Source organism: Phaseolus vulgaris, chromosome 4 (genome assembly GCF_051622355.1).
Source record: "Phaseolus vulgaris cultivar YP4 chromosome 4, ASM5162235v1, whole genome shotgun sequence".
In the NCBI taxonomy this organism is placed as follows: Eukaryota; Viridiplantae; Streptophyta; class Magnoliopsida; order Fabales; family Fabaceae; genus Phaseolus; species Phaseolus vulgaris.
Window position 1 is genome coordinate 15041197 of NC_143501.1, and position 18561 is coordinate 15059757.

Consider the following 18561-nt stretch of genomic DNA (forward strand, 5'->3'; position numbering starts at 1 on the left):
AAGTTACACAAATCTTATAAAAATACTAACTAAATCAACCACAACTGAAAAATATATATGCCTTCGGAATAATGCATAATTGTACTTTTTTTAAAAAGTAAGATAAACTTTGTATATAAAGAATACATAGAAACTTTAATTTTATATTGCTCTTTTCTAATATTTAGATATTTGGCTATTTTTTTAACTTTTGATATTGACTCCAATTGAAGATAAACTTAAACAGATAAAGTCTTACAAAATAAAAAAAATTGGATCTAAAATCTTACAAAATGGGAAGCTGAAGATAAAACTTAAACACAAAATATATACAAAATTACAAATGGTGATAATGCAATAGTCCAAAAGAAAATTTAAAACATTTCCGAAAAAAGAATATAATAATATCACAATCCAACCAATACAAAGTCTACAAAGTACACGTAATCAAAACTAATTTGCCAACCCAACACGTACAAATGAACATTTTGTACATAAATTGAGGGTCATTTTTTACCGTTCAATACTGAAACCTAACCTTCTTGTTCCGTATCTAACTATTCTCTGTTTTTTTTTTCCATGAACACGTTACCAAGACTTCCTCTTAGACGAATATACTTCGAATAAAAATAAAATCATTTTTTCCATATTTTCAACAAAAGAAAAAAAAAAGCAAAAGAAATAAATATTTTCCCCTGTGCTAATCCTTACGTAGTGAACAGGTTTACATGTGGCAGATATTTTACTCTATTTTTTTTTTTTAATTTTGTCCCCTATTTTTCTAATTTTTTTGTGACTCGCATGATGTTTTTTTTTTTTGTTTTGCTATTTTCACTGAAATTGAAGATATTGAGGACCCGGAAGTAGCTGGTGATTCATGTGAGGCTGCTTGAACATGAAGTTCCATTGGGGGTTCTGATTTTGGAGGGTGGTGTTTGGAAAATTGCAAGAGGAACCATGGTGTTGCTTTGAAGGGTGCATGATGTCCTCATCTATGTTTGAAAGGTGGTGTTTGGGCAATATGTGGGTAATCAGTGAAGGGTTCTTCTGAACATTATTAAAACTATTGTTGTTGGTGTAGTAGTTTTGTGGGGTTTCATGATCCAGATTCTCACAACCGAACAAAGGTTCATTTGTGTTTGGGTAATTGGAGTACTGGTTCTCAGATAAGATGGTGCTAAGCATGGAAAAGTCTGTGGCATCCAAGAGGTTAGAGAATGATAGAGATTTTTGAGATATGAGTGTGGCCTGTGGAGGAGGGACAAGAGTTGTTGTAGTGTTGGAGATTGGTAAAAGGGTGTCTTTGATTTGTTCCTCAAGAGTTGTCTGTGCTGCCTCTGTGATTGAAGATAGACTGTGTTTGGACTTTTTGTATATCCGGCATAGAACCCAGTCATCCAACTAACAAACAAAACAAAATTATCAGTTAATTAGTTATTAATAGTAAAACTAATATCCCTTCTAAATCAAATGAAATAAAGTATTTTACTCATTAGAAATTTTGATTGACCATATTTAGTAATTTTTTTAATCAATTTTTAATCAAAAAAATTGTAAAAGTCAAACTTTTATTTAAAGGGTCAAGATCTTTTGAGAGATGAAGAATACACATTATAGAAATTATTAAAGTAATAAGTTTTGATGATCCATGGTTTATATCTTGAATGTTATTATGATAAAAATGCATGGGACTCACTCTCATGGAAGTGTCTTTGATCCTAACAGGTTTATTGGTGTCAACAAGGCGATATTCATGCATGATCCAATTGGTCTTGACACCCTTTGGGGGTCTTCCTTTGTAGAAAACCAAAGCCTTCTTCACACCAAAATGTTCTCTCACTCCTCCTGCCAATGATGCTACTATGTTCTTATCAGTGCCTGTTGCCTTCCAATACCCTGAAGCAGCTGCCCTGTTTGGCCTCGCTCCATTTGGGTACTTCCGATCTCTTGGACTGAAAAAGTACCACTCTTTCTCCCCAAACGCGGCCTTAGCTGTTAAACAAATCAAAACCAAAACAATCTCTCCCATCACATACTAACAAAAACAAGAGAAAAAAAAAAAGTCCAACCAGACTTCCATGCTAGATATACACCTTAATCATCTTTATAAATCAACAACAAAAACTAAAAACTTTAAGTCATGAATATTTTTTTCACTCCTCACGTTAAAAAAAATTTATCACGTAAAAGATACTGTTAAAACTATTGATAGTTTTAAAACATCTAAGAATAAGGATGAAAATTAATTTCATATTGTAATAAAAGAATGTAAAATATATTTTAAAAAAATATGGTAATAGAAAAGGTGAGAAACCTGGTAACTCCCATGGATCACACTTGTAGATATCAACCTCAGCAATGATGGAAACTGCCAAAGGAATAGAGGCGACCTTTTTCCTTAGGTAGTGAAGAATGAGCTCTTCATCTGTAGGGTGGAATCTAAACCCTGGTGGCAAGTTGTTGGATTGTGGGGTTCCCATGACCCTAATTCAACTAAATAACAAAGAAAATATATGTAAGGAGAAAGAATGTTTGTGTGTAAGGTTGGGTGGGTTTAAAGAAAATGAACAGAGAAAGAGAAGCTAATGTTGAGATATGATTGAAATTTTTGGGGTTTGAAGAGGTGAAGGCCTTTTATGGGTGTGGAAATTTGTGGTGATGTGGGGGAAGAGATTAGGCCAAGGCACAAAGGGGGATGAAGGTTCAAAGTTTTCCAAAGTAGGGACCATTTCTAGAGAGAGAAAGCAATGTGGTGGATGGGCAAAGTTGGAGAGAGAAGGAGGGACACTTTGGCACACCAAGGAAGTCACACTTCTGTTTTGTCGTTTGTAGGAAATCTATGACCTTGAAAGGAGGGTCGTGATAGTGGCAGGTAAGTGACTTAATCATCATTGAGATAAGCTTGTGCCACACGTGTCCACCAAAATCAAGCTACAATCATTGCTGGGTAACATTGTTTTGGAATAATTTTCATTCTTTTTTTTCCAAATATACCATACATGTGTTCTTGTTTCTCCCACGTAATATATTGTGTTTTGTATTTACATAGATAATATAGTTTTCTCAGGTTAGGATTCAATCTTGGAAAGTCGAATGATCTTGGATTGGTTGAGTTGGTATCGAAAAACAGTCAAAGTTTGAGAAGATATTTCAATTTATTTTTTTATTATTAAATAATTAATTGGAAGAGTAAATTTAGGACAAAATTATAAAAATAATTAATTAAATAGAATTATTTGGGAAAAATCATTGAAATTAATTTTTAAAATAATAGTAATAATAACTAATTATATTTAGTGAGCTTCCAGGATTTAATTATTTAGAGAAATAAAAAAAATTAGATAAAGCAGTATTTAAAAATAGATATTTTTAAAACGTAGATTGAATTTTTAAAGAAGAGAAATTTTCTTGAAAAAAAATAAAGGATTGTGAGAAAATAATGAAATGTTTGTGATATAATTAAATTCAGTGAGTCGTGTAAAATATATTAATTTTAAGAAATAAGTTTATGTTATGCAACATATAAATTTAGAGAAATAATTTTTTTCATAAATAAGGAATTTAAAGTACACATATTTTAAGGAAATGTAAATTTAAAAAATATGTAAAGAAGTAAAATTTATGAATAGTACGTACTTGTAAAAAATATTATTGAAAAGTTTTTCATGTATTTGAAATTACTGAGTTGTGTATAATCAATATTTCAAAAAAAATTGATGAATTGAAAAATATTTTAAAAATATTGATAGAAAGAAAAATAAAAACGTATAGAAATAAATTTTCCAAGTATAATACTGATAAATATAAACAAGTTGATGGGATTTTGATCATGATGGGATTATTTTTTTTTCTTTTTACCAAAAATGGGGTTCGTTTAAAAAAATCAAATTTAGGCAAGTCTTGCCAATTCGGCACGACTTAATATGCACAAATCGTCCCAATTAAACACGACTCTGTCATGTTATAATGAAATCGTGCCAACTTAGCACGACTTCTGCCACGTCATATATATATATTTTAAAAAAAAATTATTGTTTATATATTAGGTACTAAGTTATGTAATGTTAAAAATTAATTTCATACATAATTTTCTAAGAGTGTTAGTTAATCACATTCTTTTTTAAAAAATTTCATCAAAAAAATATACCTAGATAAGGAACAAAAAATTGGATAATCGTGTATGGATCATGTTTGGATAATCAGCTTATTCAAACTTTAAGCCATTAACTTTTGAGGACATTGCCAACAGACATGGTTTCCCACTAGTCAAAAAGTATATTTTGATATTTAATATCTAATGTATGCAATATTTTTGATATTTTGATATTTAATGGGGTCGGACATGATCCATACACGATTATTCAATTTTTTGTTCCTTAAAACTAACACTCTTAGAAAGTTATGTATCAAATTAATTTTTAACATTACATAACTTACTACCCAATATATAAACAATAAAATCAAAAATATATATATATATATATATATATATATATATATATAACACGACTTCAGTATGACATGGCAAAAGTCGTGCCAAGTTGGCACGACTTCAGTTTGACAGGGCAGAAGTCGTGCCAAGTTGACACGACTTCAGTATGACATGGCAAAGTCATACCAAATTAGAACGATTTGTACATATGAAGTCGTGCCGAATTGACACGACTTGCCTAAATTTGTAATTTTTTTCAAACGGACCCCATTTTGGTAAAAAGCAAAAAAAAAATAACCTCATCATGGTCAAAAACCCACAAGTTGACATTTGTATAATCAATAAATTGAAAATTGGGTTGAAAAAATGTATTATGGGTTATACATGTTATGGAGAAAGCTTAAAAGATGTGGCTTACTAATGTCTAGCTGGAATATGATTCTGCTTTAGTTTGTGTTGCGTTTACAGTTAATACAATTAATGTCACCCCGAAGTAATACAGTTAATGTCTCCCCGAAGTAAAGTATTGCTTACATAGAAGTGATGATGTTAGGATTTCTGGAAAAGGTTGGAATTGGTAGGTTTAAAAGTGTCATAATTTGTTCTATAGATCTTGTGAACTTGGCTTACAATTCAATGAACGTACTCAAAGGAAAATAAAAGTTACAAGCTATCATTTGTACATGGACATTTGTTGAAATCTGAGTACCAAACATGGTTGGTCTAGTATTTGGTGCTCCATCCATTCTTAGCTCAACTGAAGCCCTTCATCTTGTAGGATTATTGTTCATTCTCCAATTGAGAAATGAAATGTGTGTGTCTCTGGTCTCGACCTTTCTACCAAACATGTCACCAAACCATGATCAACCTTTAGATGCCTCAGTTTTGCGATCTCATTAAACCTTGCTTGCTCTAGAATGGCAACTACTAAAGAGTATGGATCAGGCATTGAATATCAGTAAGACGATATAATGCTTCCTTCTGGATCCTAATTATGCAAAGAAAATTAGCCAAACTTTAAATGTCAAACTATTGAACAACTAAGCCAATGACATATAAATTAAGTTACCATGAAACTAATCTAGGCAGATCTATGTTCGTGTTGCTTCCACAACAACATATTACGGTGGTTGAAGGAACTTACAAACAATGAAGTTGATGTATGAAATTTAGGTTTGCTTGTAATGTCTCGATTATGAAGTTAAGAGGGTGTAACATGAACATTGGACCTATATATAGAAGAATGCGGAAGTAAGTGGTCTAGATTTATAAGTTGAATACTATACATTCAATCCTATGTGTTCATCTGAAGGCACATTTAATCTAGACCATCCATTAAAAGGTGACGCACTAATTGTTAGAAAAGATGGCTTTAAACTAGAGGGGGGGTGAATTGTTTAAAAGGGTTTTCGCAAATATTTCAAAAACTAGAATGAATTTATCTCAGGAACCAAATGATTCAGCAATTCAGTTAGCCAAAACAGCAAGCAAAAGATATAGACCAGAAAAACAATCGGTTGTTTCGTAGAAACAATCGGTTGTTTATACCAGTAAACAACAAACAAACTGAATTTAAAGAGTTAGAGGTAGAGAGATTGTACACAGTTGTTTATACTGGTTCACTCCAAATCCAGAGCTACATCCAGTCTTCTCAGAAACCCTGAGGATATCCACTAAGCAATCACCACTTGATCACTTACACAACAACCAAGAGAATGACCTTGAACACCTCAAGAAACACACTCTCCTTGGCCAACACTAAGATTGCTGATCTTGAACACCTCAAGAACACACAACCAATCTTAGCAAACACAGAAACGAAATTGTTCAACAGAGTACAAGGATTACACTTGTTACAGAAGATAATCTGAAATCAATACAAGCAGAATCCTATTCCAGCACTTTGATCAATCATAAACAACTTAGCAATCTCAACACTTTAAAAAACTCTCTTAGGAAAACTTTGTCAAAGATTCTTAATTCTTAAATCTGTTTTTCTGAATATATTCAAAGATGTAGTTTGTTATCAAATCTTAACAAACTCTTAAATTGCATTAAAAGATTGGTCAAAGCATTTAATGACTGGAGCGTAAACAGTTAAATCATTTAAAGCTCAGTCAAAGAAAACAGTTTTTCTGTTATGGTCCCAAAACAAACAATCGGTTGTTTCCTCGAATCAATCGGTTGTTTTGGTACTTAACAGTTTAACCATTCAAAACAGTTTTCAAACTTTTTCTCAAAACACCTAAGTACAAACAATCGGTTGTTTCGACAAAACAATCGGTTGTTTTTACTTAGTTTGAAATCATTTTGTTTTTACAAAGATTAAGAATGTTAATGCTTTAGATTTAATCATAGGGTGGATTACAACATATAAACTACCCCATAACAAAGCTTAAACCAACACAACAACATCAAGCACAGCAGAGGCTTCAACATCCTTCAAAGGATTTTGGATTCTTCAAAGCTTGAACATCACTTGGTTCAACACTAATATATGCACTATGTGACTCTGAAAAAGTTTGAAAAGGTCATAAATGTTTCTCAAGTCTTGTTCAGTGTGATGTTCAATTTTGTGTGTTCATTTGAATGCCCATTTAATATGGACCATCTTTTAAAAGATTGTGCACTAATATAAGCAATGTGACTTTGAAAAAGCATGAAAAGGTCATAAATGTGTTTCGGGTCTCGTTCATTGTGATCTTCAATTTTGAGCATTCATTTGAAGACCCATTTAATCTTAACCATTCATTAAAAGGTGGTGTACTGATCTATGCACTTTGTGACTTTGAGAAAGCCTGAAAAGGTTATAAATATGTCTTAAGTCCCATTCAATGTGATGGTCAATCCTATGTGTATTTGAAGGCCCATTTAATCTTGACCATCCATTAAAAGGTGATGCACTGATTTATGCGTTGTGTCACTCTCATAAAACCTTAAAGGATTATCAATAAAACCTTAAAGGATTATCGATGAAGTGTCAAATGTCATATGTTAAAAATCATGGTCTATAAATTTACCACCTCTTAAGTTAATGTTAGTCATCCTTAAGTGAAAAAATAGTTAATACAGTTATTCCGTTGTACCTTCACATTATACATGGCAATGTTAAATACTTCTTTGGACAATATCAACAACTTAAGTGTACCAGTTTTCCATTTCAATGGTCATTTTGCATCCACACAGAAGGGATTATGCTTCAAATATTGTACTCCTAAAGTTATGAGGATTTGATATGATTGTTCCCTTTGTACTTTGATTCAATCAGTGTGCAATGCATTTGGAGTTCATTGTGATTCCCAGCTACTTAATTATATTACTGCCAACCATAGTTCATAGATGCAGATACTTTTTCATACGACGTTACTAAAATACTAATTGATGAAGACTTATTCAACATGATTAAATGAAGAATAAATCCAATTGCAATAGTTTTATGAAATTAAACACAACATTTACAAGGTATGTTGATGAAATAATGTTCCTTTTGCATCCGCCAATGAACGAAATATCAATGACTCCATGAAATGTCAATATTTTTTATATACTATTTTGCATATGCCATTGTTATTTGTTTGATTATTCAGCTTTAACACAAGTTGTTATTGTGCTTGTGTATAATAGATCATAGTAATGAATAAGATAGTTGTCAATATTCCAATCCAATCAACTAACTCAACACCTAAATAGACATGACTTCTACAATTTTTACTGCATTGGTATATTACAACGACAACATCATTACAAACGATAAGTACTCTGCCCGCTATGTCAATTCACACAAAGCTTGGATTAGTATAAAAAACGTAATGACAATGTTCGAGATGAAGCAAGTGTATGTTGTGACTTGCAATATAGGTATCCGATCTAAGTCTCTAACACCATATGATCATATCATTCATGTAAGATTTTTGAAGATGAGGATGTAGAACATTTGTTCTTTATGGCAACAAAACAGACTTCCCAAGTTCAGGTCGAGATAATGACACATATTTGTGAACACAACCCACACCTAACCTCTTTTATGTCTTTCTATGAAATGGAAAAGAAGTTAAATGATTCTCTGATGTTAAAGTGATGTTGTCGTGAATAAAAATGTACTATGGACTTTAAATTGGTGTTTAACTTATCTTTATTACGAACATTATTTTGTCTTTAATATTGAAGAGCAATGTTTATTAATGACCACCATTTTCTATGTGAAGTATCATGACCATCTATCACATCAACGTTAGCTCTATACTAACATTTTCAGTCTTTGTCAATGTACCAGCCTTTAACGCACTGTCACCATTACCACTTGTGTCATCATTTACATGTGTTGCAAACCTTGCCTTATCAGTCATTGGTGTTATGAGTGCCCCCATTAATTATCACTCGACTCACATGATTGACTCACTCACATGTCCACATAAAATCTTGCACAACTCACATGATTGTCTAAAGGTTTGTGCTTCATCACATGACCACTAAAATTCTCGTGTCACTTACATAACTACCTAATCTTGTGCCACTGACATGACTACCTAAACTCTTGTGCCACTCAAGTGATTGTCTAAACTCTCTTACCATCCTCGTGATTATCTAAACTCTTGTGTCATTCACATAATTATCTAAACTCGCGTGACACTTACATGATTGTTTAAACTCTGTCACTCACATGACTACCTAAACTCTTATGTCACTCTCATGCTCACATAAACAAACATATCATCATAAGTCTTACCACAACTTTCCACACCAATTCCTCCTCACTTCATACTTTCTTCTTCTTTCTAATATTTTAGGATTACTTTCTCAATCTTATCTCTATCATTTGAGAGTTCCACAGATTATCTTTCTTTTTATTTTATTTAAGATGACTTTAATAATTTGAGCAATCATCTATCATAATTGTCAAAAGGTTGAACAAATAAACGTGATAATTATTATAATTTTTATATTTATCCCTGTTGTTTAAATTGTTAAAGTGTTCCACAATTTAATTTATTTAAACTTCCTATCCAACTTTCTTTCCATTAAAACTGACGCACGTAAATGTTGCATTTATATTTATCAAAGTACTATGTTACCAAATTAGAGTTCATAGCGTGAATGAATTCATTTAAGATTAAATTAAAAATAAATTTAGTGAATACACATAAAAATTGTGTACTTTTGGTAATATTAGAGGGTGGTAACTAATGCAATATTATTCAAGGATTTTCTTTTTTAAGTTTCTTAAAAGATATTTCCGTTTTGGAAACTGTAATTATTTTACTGCTGGAATTTTCAATATTTTATAAATATTTCATGAAATTCTATAGAATTCATAGAAAATTCATTTTCTCCATATTTTATATAAAAAAACTAATAGAAAAGGTTTTACAACAATATGAAAAATTTAATAATGTTTTTTTATTAAAGATAAATCTAGTCAAGATATATAATATTACCCTAAATAATAATAAAAATATGAATATTTAAGGCATTTTCATATCTAATATCCAGATTTAAAACTCTACAAAAATATGTTATTATTTTCATATTAAAATTGAATATTAGTTTATTTGAAGTTCTACCTAAGCTATTGTTTTCAAAAAAAAAAATTGTTGCAATAATTGTATTATTGTATTCAAATTTAAATAATACTTTTATATTTTTATATTAATTTAGGAGTGAATACAAGTTTAAATAATATTTAAGACATTACTCAGAATTGCCTGCGATTTTAAATACTCAAAAATTAGTTAAAAATATTACAAATCTCAAAAGAACTGAACATAATTTATTTTAATAAACAAACATATAAAAGGTATTGTGTATTTTGATCATTTCCTTTACCTCTTTATTTTTTATGGTATTATCATATGTGCTAACTTAAAGAAAAAAAATCACTATATCTAATTAAATCTAAAAAAAAAGATTTTTAAACAAGTAAATACTTTAAGGTACAAAGTCGTGTTTATCGGATTCTATCATGCTAAATAAAGGATAAAGAGACTTCAACATATTGTTTGATATATAAAACTATGGAATGAATAACCAATATTTACAATTTTTTTTTTAAATGATACTAAAAGCAGAGTTAAACACTTCCTTTTTATATTTTGAGTTATATATATATATATATATATATATATATATATAAACAAACTTCTTTAATTTTATAATTTTTTATGAATATTTTTGTTTAAATGCTTTATTTGCAAAAGGGCATTCTTCTAACTTTTGATATATCCGTTTTTATTATTAAATAATTGGGATTAAGAAAGTTATAGAAAATGGAAACATACCAGATCAAGATTTTTTTTCATATATTTTTTGACCATTGACCAACTCGCAGTTTTTTTTTGCTCGACCTTCAAGTATTGTGAAAGTGTTTTTCAATAATTTGATAACGTTAATATTGGCTATGTTTGCAGCATTACTCATTCTCATCACGCAAAAATCTTCACAGAATGAGACGCAATAAAAGAAGATATTTTCTAACAAAATCTTAAAACAAAAAGCGACATTCTTCAAAAGAATTGGTCCACATGTCGTTCATGAAACTAAAGTGGTATAATCCAATTTTGTGAGTGCTATATTGTTACATAATATCGAAAATATATGAAAGTGCTTTCATGTGGTCTAAAATAACTGCTTATTTGACTGTTCAATACTTTGCTTAATTGGAAAGAAAAGTTTTATTATTGCTCAAAATATCATCATGCACACAAAACTTACAAATATATCACGTGTGGAAAATTTAAAGTTAATTATGTCTATTTCTATACTTTTTTTTCCCCTAATTGTCAAATAGAAATTTGGCTTGGATTTTTCAAATCTAGGATTTGAATATAATTTATTTACATGGTATAGGTTATGTTTTGCAAAAAGTACCTAAAATATAAGCTTATTACATGGTATAGGTTATGTTTTGCAAAAAGTACCTAAAATATAAGCTTAAAACTATAAAGTTTGCTAAAACTTGAAAGTGTGGTTAATAGTTGTTGAAGATCCCACATTGACGAGAGATAAGGACATTTCATTGTATATAAGTTGGTGCAAACCTCACCCCATTGAGCCGGTTTTATGGGATTGAGTTAGGCCTAAAGTCCATAATAATAGTCAAAAAAATTTAAGTTACTCTTTAACATTATAAAATCTAATAAAGTTTTGATAAAAACTACTATATGTTGAAATAGTTAGCAAATATAAAAGGGTAAATATAGCCGTGTTTGAATAATATTTTTATGTGAATTTTAACTCTCTTTTTTTACTTATAAAATATATTCTAGTTTTATATCTACTGAAATTTTTTATTTGGGTTAATTATTTCAATGATATTGTTTTTTTAATTTCAATTTGTTTTATATTATGTATTTTATTATTAATTCTAATATTACACCTTAACATTTTCAATTAAGCTTAAAATAAAGTAAATGTTTAACTATGTTTTTAATCCGTATAAAATTTACTAGTTTTTATTTTATTTTTGTTACTATAAAACTCTTTCATTGCTTTTTTTATTCATGTAGAATTTGAAACATGTGTTTAGTTTCTGTTTTAACCCTATAAAGTATTTTTATTTTTTTTTATTTTCATTTATCTAAAATTTTAACTCACTATTTTTAATTTGTAATATTTATTTTAAGATAGATAAATAACATGTTTTTTTATCTATTTTTAAAAGTCACAAGTTGATAATATATTACGATAATACACTACAAAGAAAATCATCAAATAGAAACCAATTTTTAGAGACCAAAATAATTAGTTGTAATAGTAACTAAATTAGAGATCATTTTAGAAACTAAAACAAAAATTGGTTTCTAAATTAGTTTCTATTATTTTCTATTTTTGTTAAATAGTTTCTAAATTGGTATCTAATTAGCAACCAATGTTTTATCTACCAATTATTTAGTTTCTAAATTTAGTCTCTAAAACCTTGGTTGCTAATTAGAGATCAATTTAGAAACTATTTAACAATAATAGAAAATAATAGAAACTAATTTAGAAACCAATTTTTGTTTTAGTTTTCCAAAATGGTCTATAATTTAGTTACTATTGCAACTAATTATTTTGGTCTCTAAAAATTGGTTTCTATTTCTTGATTTTCTTGTAGTGATAGTGAATCATTTGGAATTAGGGATGTCAAAAAAATATTTGAATTGTTTATCAAATTGACAATAATTCAAAACATTCATATAATTAAAGTAATTTATAATAATTTAATTTAGTTTAATTTATTCAAATCACAATACAATTTAGTTTAATCACTATATAACAATCCAGTTCAGTTTTTTTTCTTCTCAAAATTACTTTTAAAGTTTAGTTTAATTGTATGGTAATTCACTTTAATTTAGACATTTTTATTCAACACTTAGATTAAAAATAATAATTTTTAATTTTAAAGGAACTAAAAACAAAAACAAAAATTATATAGTCTAAAATCAAAATTCAATCATTTTACATAAACTAAAAATATATTTTAATCTAAAGTTCATCAACATATATTTATAAAGTAAATTAACATAAATTTAAGTACAAGTATATCTTTCTTGTATGTTTGATTTACAACATCTTTAAAGTATAATGTTTCAACAATATGAAAAATATTATAAATTAAACACTTCCATAAAAATTATTTCATTTACTATAAACATAATATTGAGTTTTTATAGAGCATATAGGTTTTCAAAATACAATTTAAATATTTACAATATATATATATATATATATATTTTTTGACAATAGGAGAGTCAAAAGAAAATCTTTAGTCTAGATAAAATCTTTACTCTTTTCTAAATATAGATAAAAAAAATGAAAAAAAAATGTATATAAAAGGAAACATTTTAATTAACAATCAACAAAAAATGAATTTCAATCAAAATGTGAACATAAAAAAGACATATAAATCACTATATATCAAATGGAAACGTCTTCCAGAAAACTCATTAAGTATGTCCCATCAAAAACTAACATCTGTTAATGGATCTGAATAAGTTCATTACCACACAAGTCATACATCTAGACATATCTCGTGTGAAACTCCTCATTTAGCTTCTCATCACCTAATATCTTACTTTATGTCACTTAAATTATTAGTTCAATAAGAGAATCTTTGTTAAAATATAGGTGTAATTATTTAATACATAATTCAAATAATGGTTCACATATCATTCTAGATTTATGACTTCAAATTCACACAATCGACAACTATTTTCATACAATATAATTCTTTTAAATATAATTATAAATTAATTAATATACAAATTAATATTAATTTTTACATTTATAATAAACATTCACATTCAAATCATTCAAATCATTCAAATCATTAAAGATACTAAAAGAAAAGAAGGATTTGTGAGGAGAACAAAAATATGTTTAAACAACACACAACCTACGTAAATGGAAACTATATTGAATTTGCACCATGTGAGAAAACTTATTAGGAAAATGGAAACCACAATAAGAAGAGGAAAATTAGCATTGAACTGGAAAAAAATGTAATGGGACAAAATAAATAAATTATGTAAAAAGAGAAAAAATAAAATAAAATACAATATTAGCTTTTATTAAAAATAATAATAAATAATTTAAGGGTAAAAAGGAGAATACCATATATCTATAAACTATAAAACTGTTATTTAAAAAAACACTAATATAAATAGCTTCTCGACAAGTTACTTCAATTAGTTTCTATTTTCTTTATTAATTAGAAAACTGGTCTGACCTTAATAGTGTAAAATTTGTAACATTTTTTAATATTTACTCACTTTTCATTGTTAAATTGTTTATTAATTAAGCTTCTCTTTTAATTTTTTATATAAGGTAATATTTTAGTGTATATGTATATATTTTTCTTTTCTTTTCTTCACCTAGGATATTAGTAAATTTTATTTTTATTTTTTACCTTTTCATTAAAAACAAGTTCCTAATTAGAATAACATATAAAAAAAAATGAAACATTAACATCAGTTACATTCACTTCTCACCTAAATAAATTATTATTTTATTATAATATAATATTTTATTTTAAAAGGTAGTTGTAAAATAATTGTTTTTATTATTTTCAGTGTCAAACGAACTTTTATTCTATAATAATTGTTTGTTACCAAATTTGTAAGAGAAAACTCTCTTTTTAACTAGAAAAATGTGCACTTGAAAATATCCGCAAACAAAATTATATATGTAATTTCAATAGTTTATAGTCCAAAAATATAAATCCAAATACTTTTAACTTCAAATATATTTATAAGGTTATGTAGCTCCTATTAAACTCAAAGTTTATGGACAATTTTATGGGTGATGTTGGTTTTATAAATACTCATCTAAAAATAAATAATTTGACTTTTAGACTTTATTTAGTTTATTCTAATATAGATATTATAAAAAATTATTAAATAAAAATTAGTTTTAGAGATAAAAAATAATTAATCACTATAGTCAATAATTGATAATATAAATCATTAATAGATAAGCATTAAGTGTTTTCAACTAGTTGATAAGATAAATCAATTTGTCAAAAATACTTACTATAGTCAAAAAACTTGAATATAAATAATTTCAACTAATTAAAACATGAATCAACTAATTAAAAAATATACAGATTTAGAAAATAAAACTTTTCAAGAAGATTACTTTCAAATAAGTTGGATCATAATGTAATACAAAGTTATATAACAAGATCTACTTAATTAAACACACACAACTTTAAGTCTTTAAGATAGATTGGATTCATCAAAATTAATTGGTAAATATACTTAATAAGTGGTATTAGGAAGAACAAATTTGGGGAGCTGATTTGGTAATGATGAGGGGTTTGGGGAGCACTAGAAATTTGGAGAACACGAAGGTAAGATAGATAATTAGGATAGAGAAAAATAAAATTTATAAACATGTGTAATTTCAAATGTGATAATCTTTTGTTTTATTTTTTTTTTCATTAAACCACTATGTGTCTGCTAAGCAGACACACTAATCCTATTCACCACTGCATGCTAAAATTGACACTAATCTGCACTAACAATTATTTCTTTACCTCAATTTAAGTGACACATAAGTATAGCGTCTTTTAATGTGTATTTAGCCCATGCTAATATTTTATAGTTCAACTAACATCTCTTTAGTCAACGTAAATAAAGTTAGTTTTTATAACCACACTAATTTATGACAACTAATCTTCGATGTTCTTATAGTACAAGTTATAACTTAATTTCATTATTATAACAAGCTACGAGTAAAAAAAATAGCTCCCTACGGTTTATACAAATAAAATAATACATTAAAAAACTTAATCTAACTTATTCAGTCAATAAATAAGTAATATAGTCAAATTTAATGCATGAGCTAGTTTCTTTATATAAACTAGTTTAAGATTAAGATATGGTTGGACGAGTTTCTTTATAAATAGTTTTATGAAGAAAAAAGTAACTTTAAATAAGTTAGTTTGTAAAAAATTTATTATAATTTTTTCTAAATTTCTATTTTAAACTTGTGTATAGTCCGAAATAATTAGTTTATAAAAAAATTATTTTTTAAAAATATTTATGAAGAACGTTGTATAAACTCTTGATTAATTGTCTTCTATCTATATCTTCTTTAGTGTCATTGGCGAATCTTCAGTATGATTAATTATTATGTACTATTTGTTGGTTTCATTAAAACCTCAGACGCGACAGACCAAATTTGTGTTGGATGCATGCATGCTTCTTGTAGTTGGCATTCATGCAATGACCCAAATTGTCTGAACGTGTTCCTAACGTGTTTTAGTTGTCCAGGTTTATTTCCATGGTGGGTGACAGACATTACTTCTCACATGTGAAATCAATCTTACACATGTCGTTTTTTTCTCCCTCCAATTTAACAGATACCAAATGTACTTGCTATGTTGGTGGTAGAAATTTAACTAACTCAACTCATGATTTGTTACTCAGTTAAAACTCAAGTCAGTCTATTTTTTGCGAGTAAAATTTTCTGTAATCAGTTCAACCCACCAACTCATGGTAGATTAAATGAATTGACTCATTTAAGAGTATTTTGGCTTTTTAATTTGTTTCATGTATTTACTGTAAATAGCATTAAAATGGATTGACTTGATCTACTAGTTGTTGTAGTTGGTGGAAGAACTCAAACTCAAATCCCTTAGAATGGCGAATAAACTTTCACCACAACACTTGACAATTTTTATGTTATATTATCTATATTATTATATTAATATTTTAATATTATTAATTTTATAATGTTAATAGTATGTATACTTATTAACTTTAATCCGTAGATAATATTTATTAACCCATATTCATGGGTAATACTCACTAACGCTAGTCTGTACTTACTAATTCTAGTTCATAAGTTTATTTTTTCTAGTTCATAGGTAATGTTCACTAACTCTAATAATACCCACCAAATTTAGTCGGTAAGTATTACCTATCCATTGGGGTTCGTAAGTAATATCCATCAATTTGAGTTAGTAGGTAATACTCACCAACTTGAGTTAGTAGGTAATACCCACCAACTTGAGTTAGTTTTTTTTTTTATCAGCAAAAAACAAAATGAATGAATAGAGGTATTTCAGGGATACCTCAACCCGTATACAACAGACCTACTTAACGCTCAAATTACTGACACCTACGCTTAAGAAATAAAATTCCTAGAAAAATTAACAGACACCATACAAACCATTGAATTTACCTACTGATTCATATTTGTGGATAATGTCCGTAGATAATAAAAAGATTTATTTATAGATTTAGATACGTGAATAATAATTTGTCGACAAATCTGATTATTTTTATAGTGTTGGTTTAACCCTAAACCCTAAATTAAGTGAGTAAAATTGAATTTGATTCATATTTTAAAAATTATTTTTTTAATCCAACCTAATTCAATATAATATTATATCACAATATATATATATATGAATGAATGAATTGATTATATTAATTGGTTCTACTCTACCATGTTTAAATACTGTTATTAATTTTATTCAATCCTTTTAATTAAGTTTCTCTCTCAAATTCTGAAGTATCAGGTAAGTTTAAGGTTTGGTTTTACAAGACTAGTCTTCCATTTTGGACTTAATTAAGTCTAAAAAGTTGACTATTTCTTCTTAATGATATATTATAAAAATTGAACTCAAGTCTTTCCAATTTTGGTAATAAATTTTAAAGTTATATTAAAGAGTAAAAATACAAACTTTTTGAAATTTATATAGTTATATATAAAAAAAAGTTAAATTTAACATTTGAGGTAATATTTTTATCACACTATCTAATATATGACTACCTTTAATAAAATTCTTTCTTACATATGGTATATCATACAATTCAAATTTTAATTAGAAATAATCTATGGTTTGTTTTAATTATATTATTATTCTAATTGGCTTATTTTAGTGGAGACGTCAAAAGGAGTGAATAAAGTAGGACTAATGTCTTTTTTATTTTCCTATATAATAATTACAATAAAGAAAGAAATTAACACTTTTGAAAATTGTAATAATTTTTTGATGTCTTTTTTTTCTAGAAAAATGTTCATAGTTATCCATCCACAACAACTCTTTGACTGACCAATAATTATTCTTCAAAGATGCTTTCATTCGAACTAAGCCATCTTCATACTATTTTCGGTATTTTTGAATGCACACGTTTGCTTCAATATTGGGTTATAGGTCAGCCATGAGGTCAGAAGAGGTACTCAATGCTTGATTTTGATTTGTAAAAGGACCATTCCTTTTATTAACATAAAAGAGTATCCTTAACCATATGTTCAATTCATATTGCATTTTATACAGACTTTATATTATTTTAATATTTTTCATAGAAACTTATCATAAAATAGATCTTAGAGTTGTTGCTTCAAATTTATTTCAAAATTTCTTCTAGAGTGTGAAGAAGTTCTACATGTATTAAAAGTTGTGGGTAATAATATTTTATTAAAACTCTCAATTCTTAATCCTACAAAAATGAGTTTTTGAATTTAAATGATGACACTAACTATATTAATAACTTTAAAGTATATTAAGAATATCACATTACTTAATGAAGACTAATAAATAATTTATAGATATCATTCTTATTAATTAGGTTTAATAGTACTTTTTTTTCTTATTTTTGTTCCTATATTTTTGTTCTTTAGTTTTTAATTTGTTCAATCTAATCTCAATTACTTTTGAATAA

The 18561-nt window shown here is 27.5% G+C and overlaps 1 protein-coding gene across 1 annotated transcript; it reads right to left on the bottom strand.

Annotated features, from left to right (window-relative positions):
* Positions 1–352: 352 nt before the first annotated feature.
* On the bottom strand, positions 353–2599 carry LOC137837325 (NAC domain-containing protein 2). The gene is made up of 3 exons (XM_068646304.2): positions 2294–2599; positions 1676–1971; positions 353–1380 (listed from the first exon to the last, which is right to left on the bottom strand). The coding sequence occupies exons 1-3, from the start codon at positions 2457–2459 to the stop codon at positions 811–813; spliced, it is 1032 nt and encodes a 343-aa protein (XP_068502405.1). The 5' UTR covers positions 2460–2599; the 3' UTR covers positions 353–810.
* Positions 2600–18561: the final 15962 nt, after the last annotated feature.

Excerpts from the sequence above, each read along its gene's own strand:
- LOC137837325 (XM_068646304.2), bottom strand. The coding sequence starts at position 2,459 with ATGGGAACCCCACAATCCAACAACTTGCCACCAGGGTTTAGATTCCAC. Across the intron at positions 1,972-2,293 it reads TGATCCATGGGAGTTACCAG|CTAAGGCCGCGTTTGGGGAG; the intron begins GTTTCTCACCTT and ends TTTGTTTAACAG. Across the intron at positions 1,381-1,675 it reads TCAAAGACACTTCCATGAGA|TTGGATGACTGGGTTCTATG; the intron begins GTGAGTCCCATG and ends TTTGTTTGTTAG.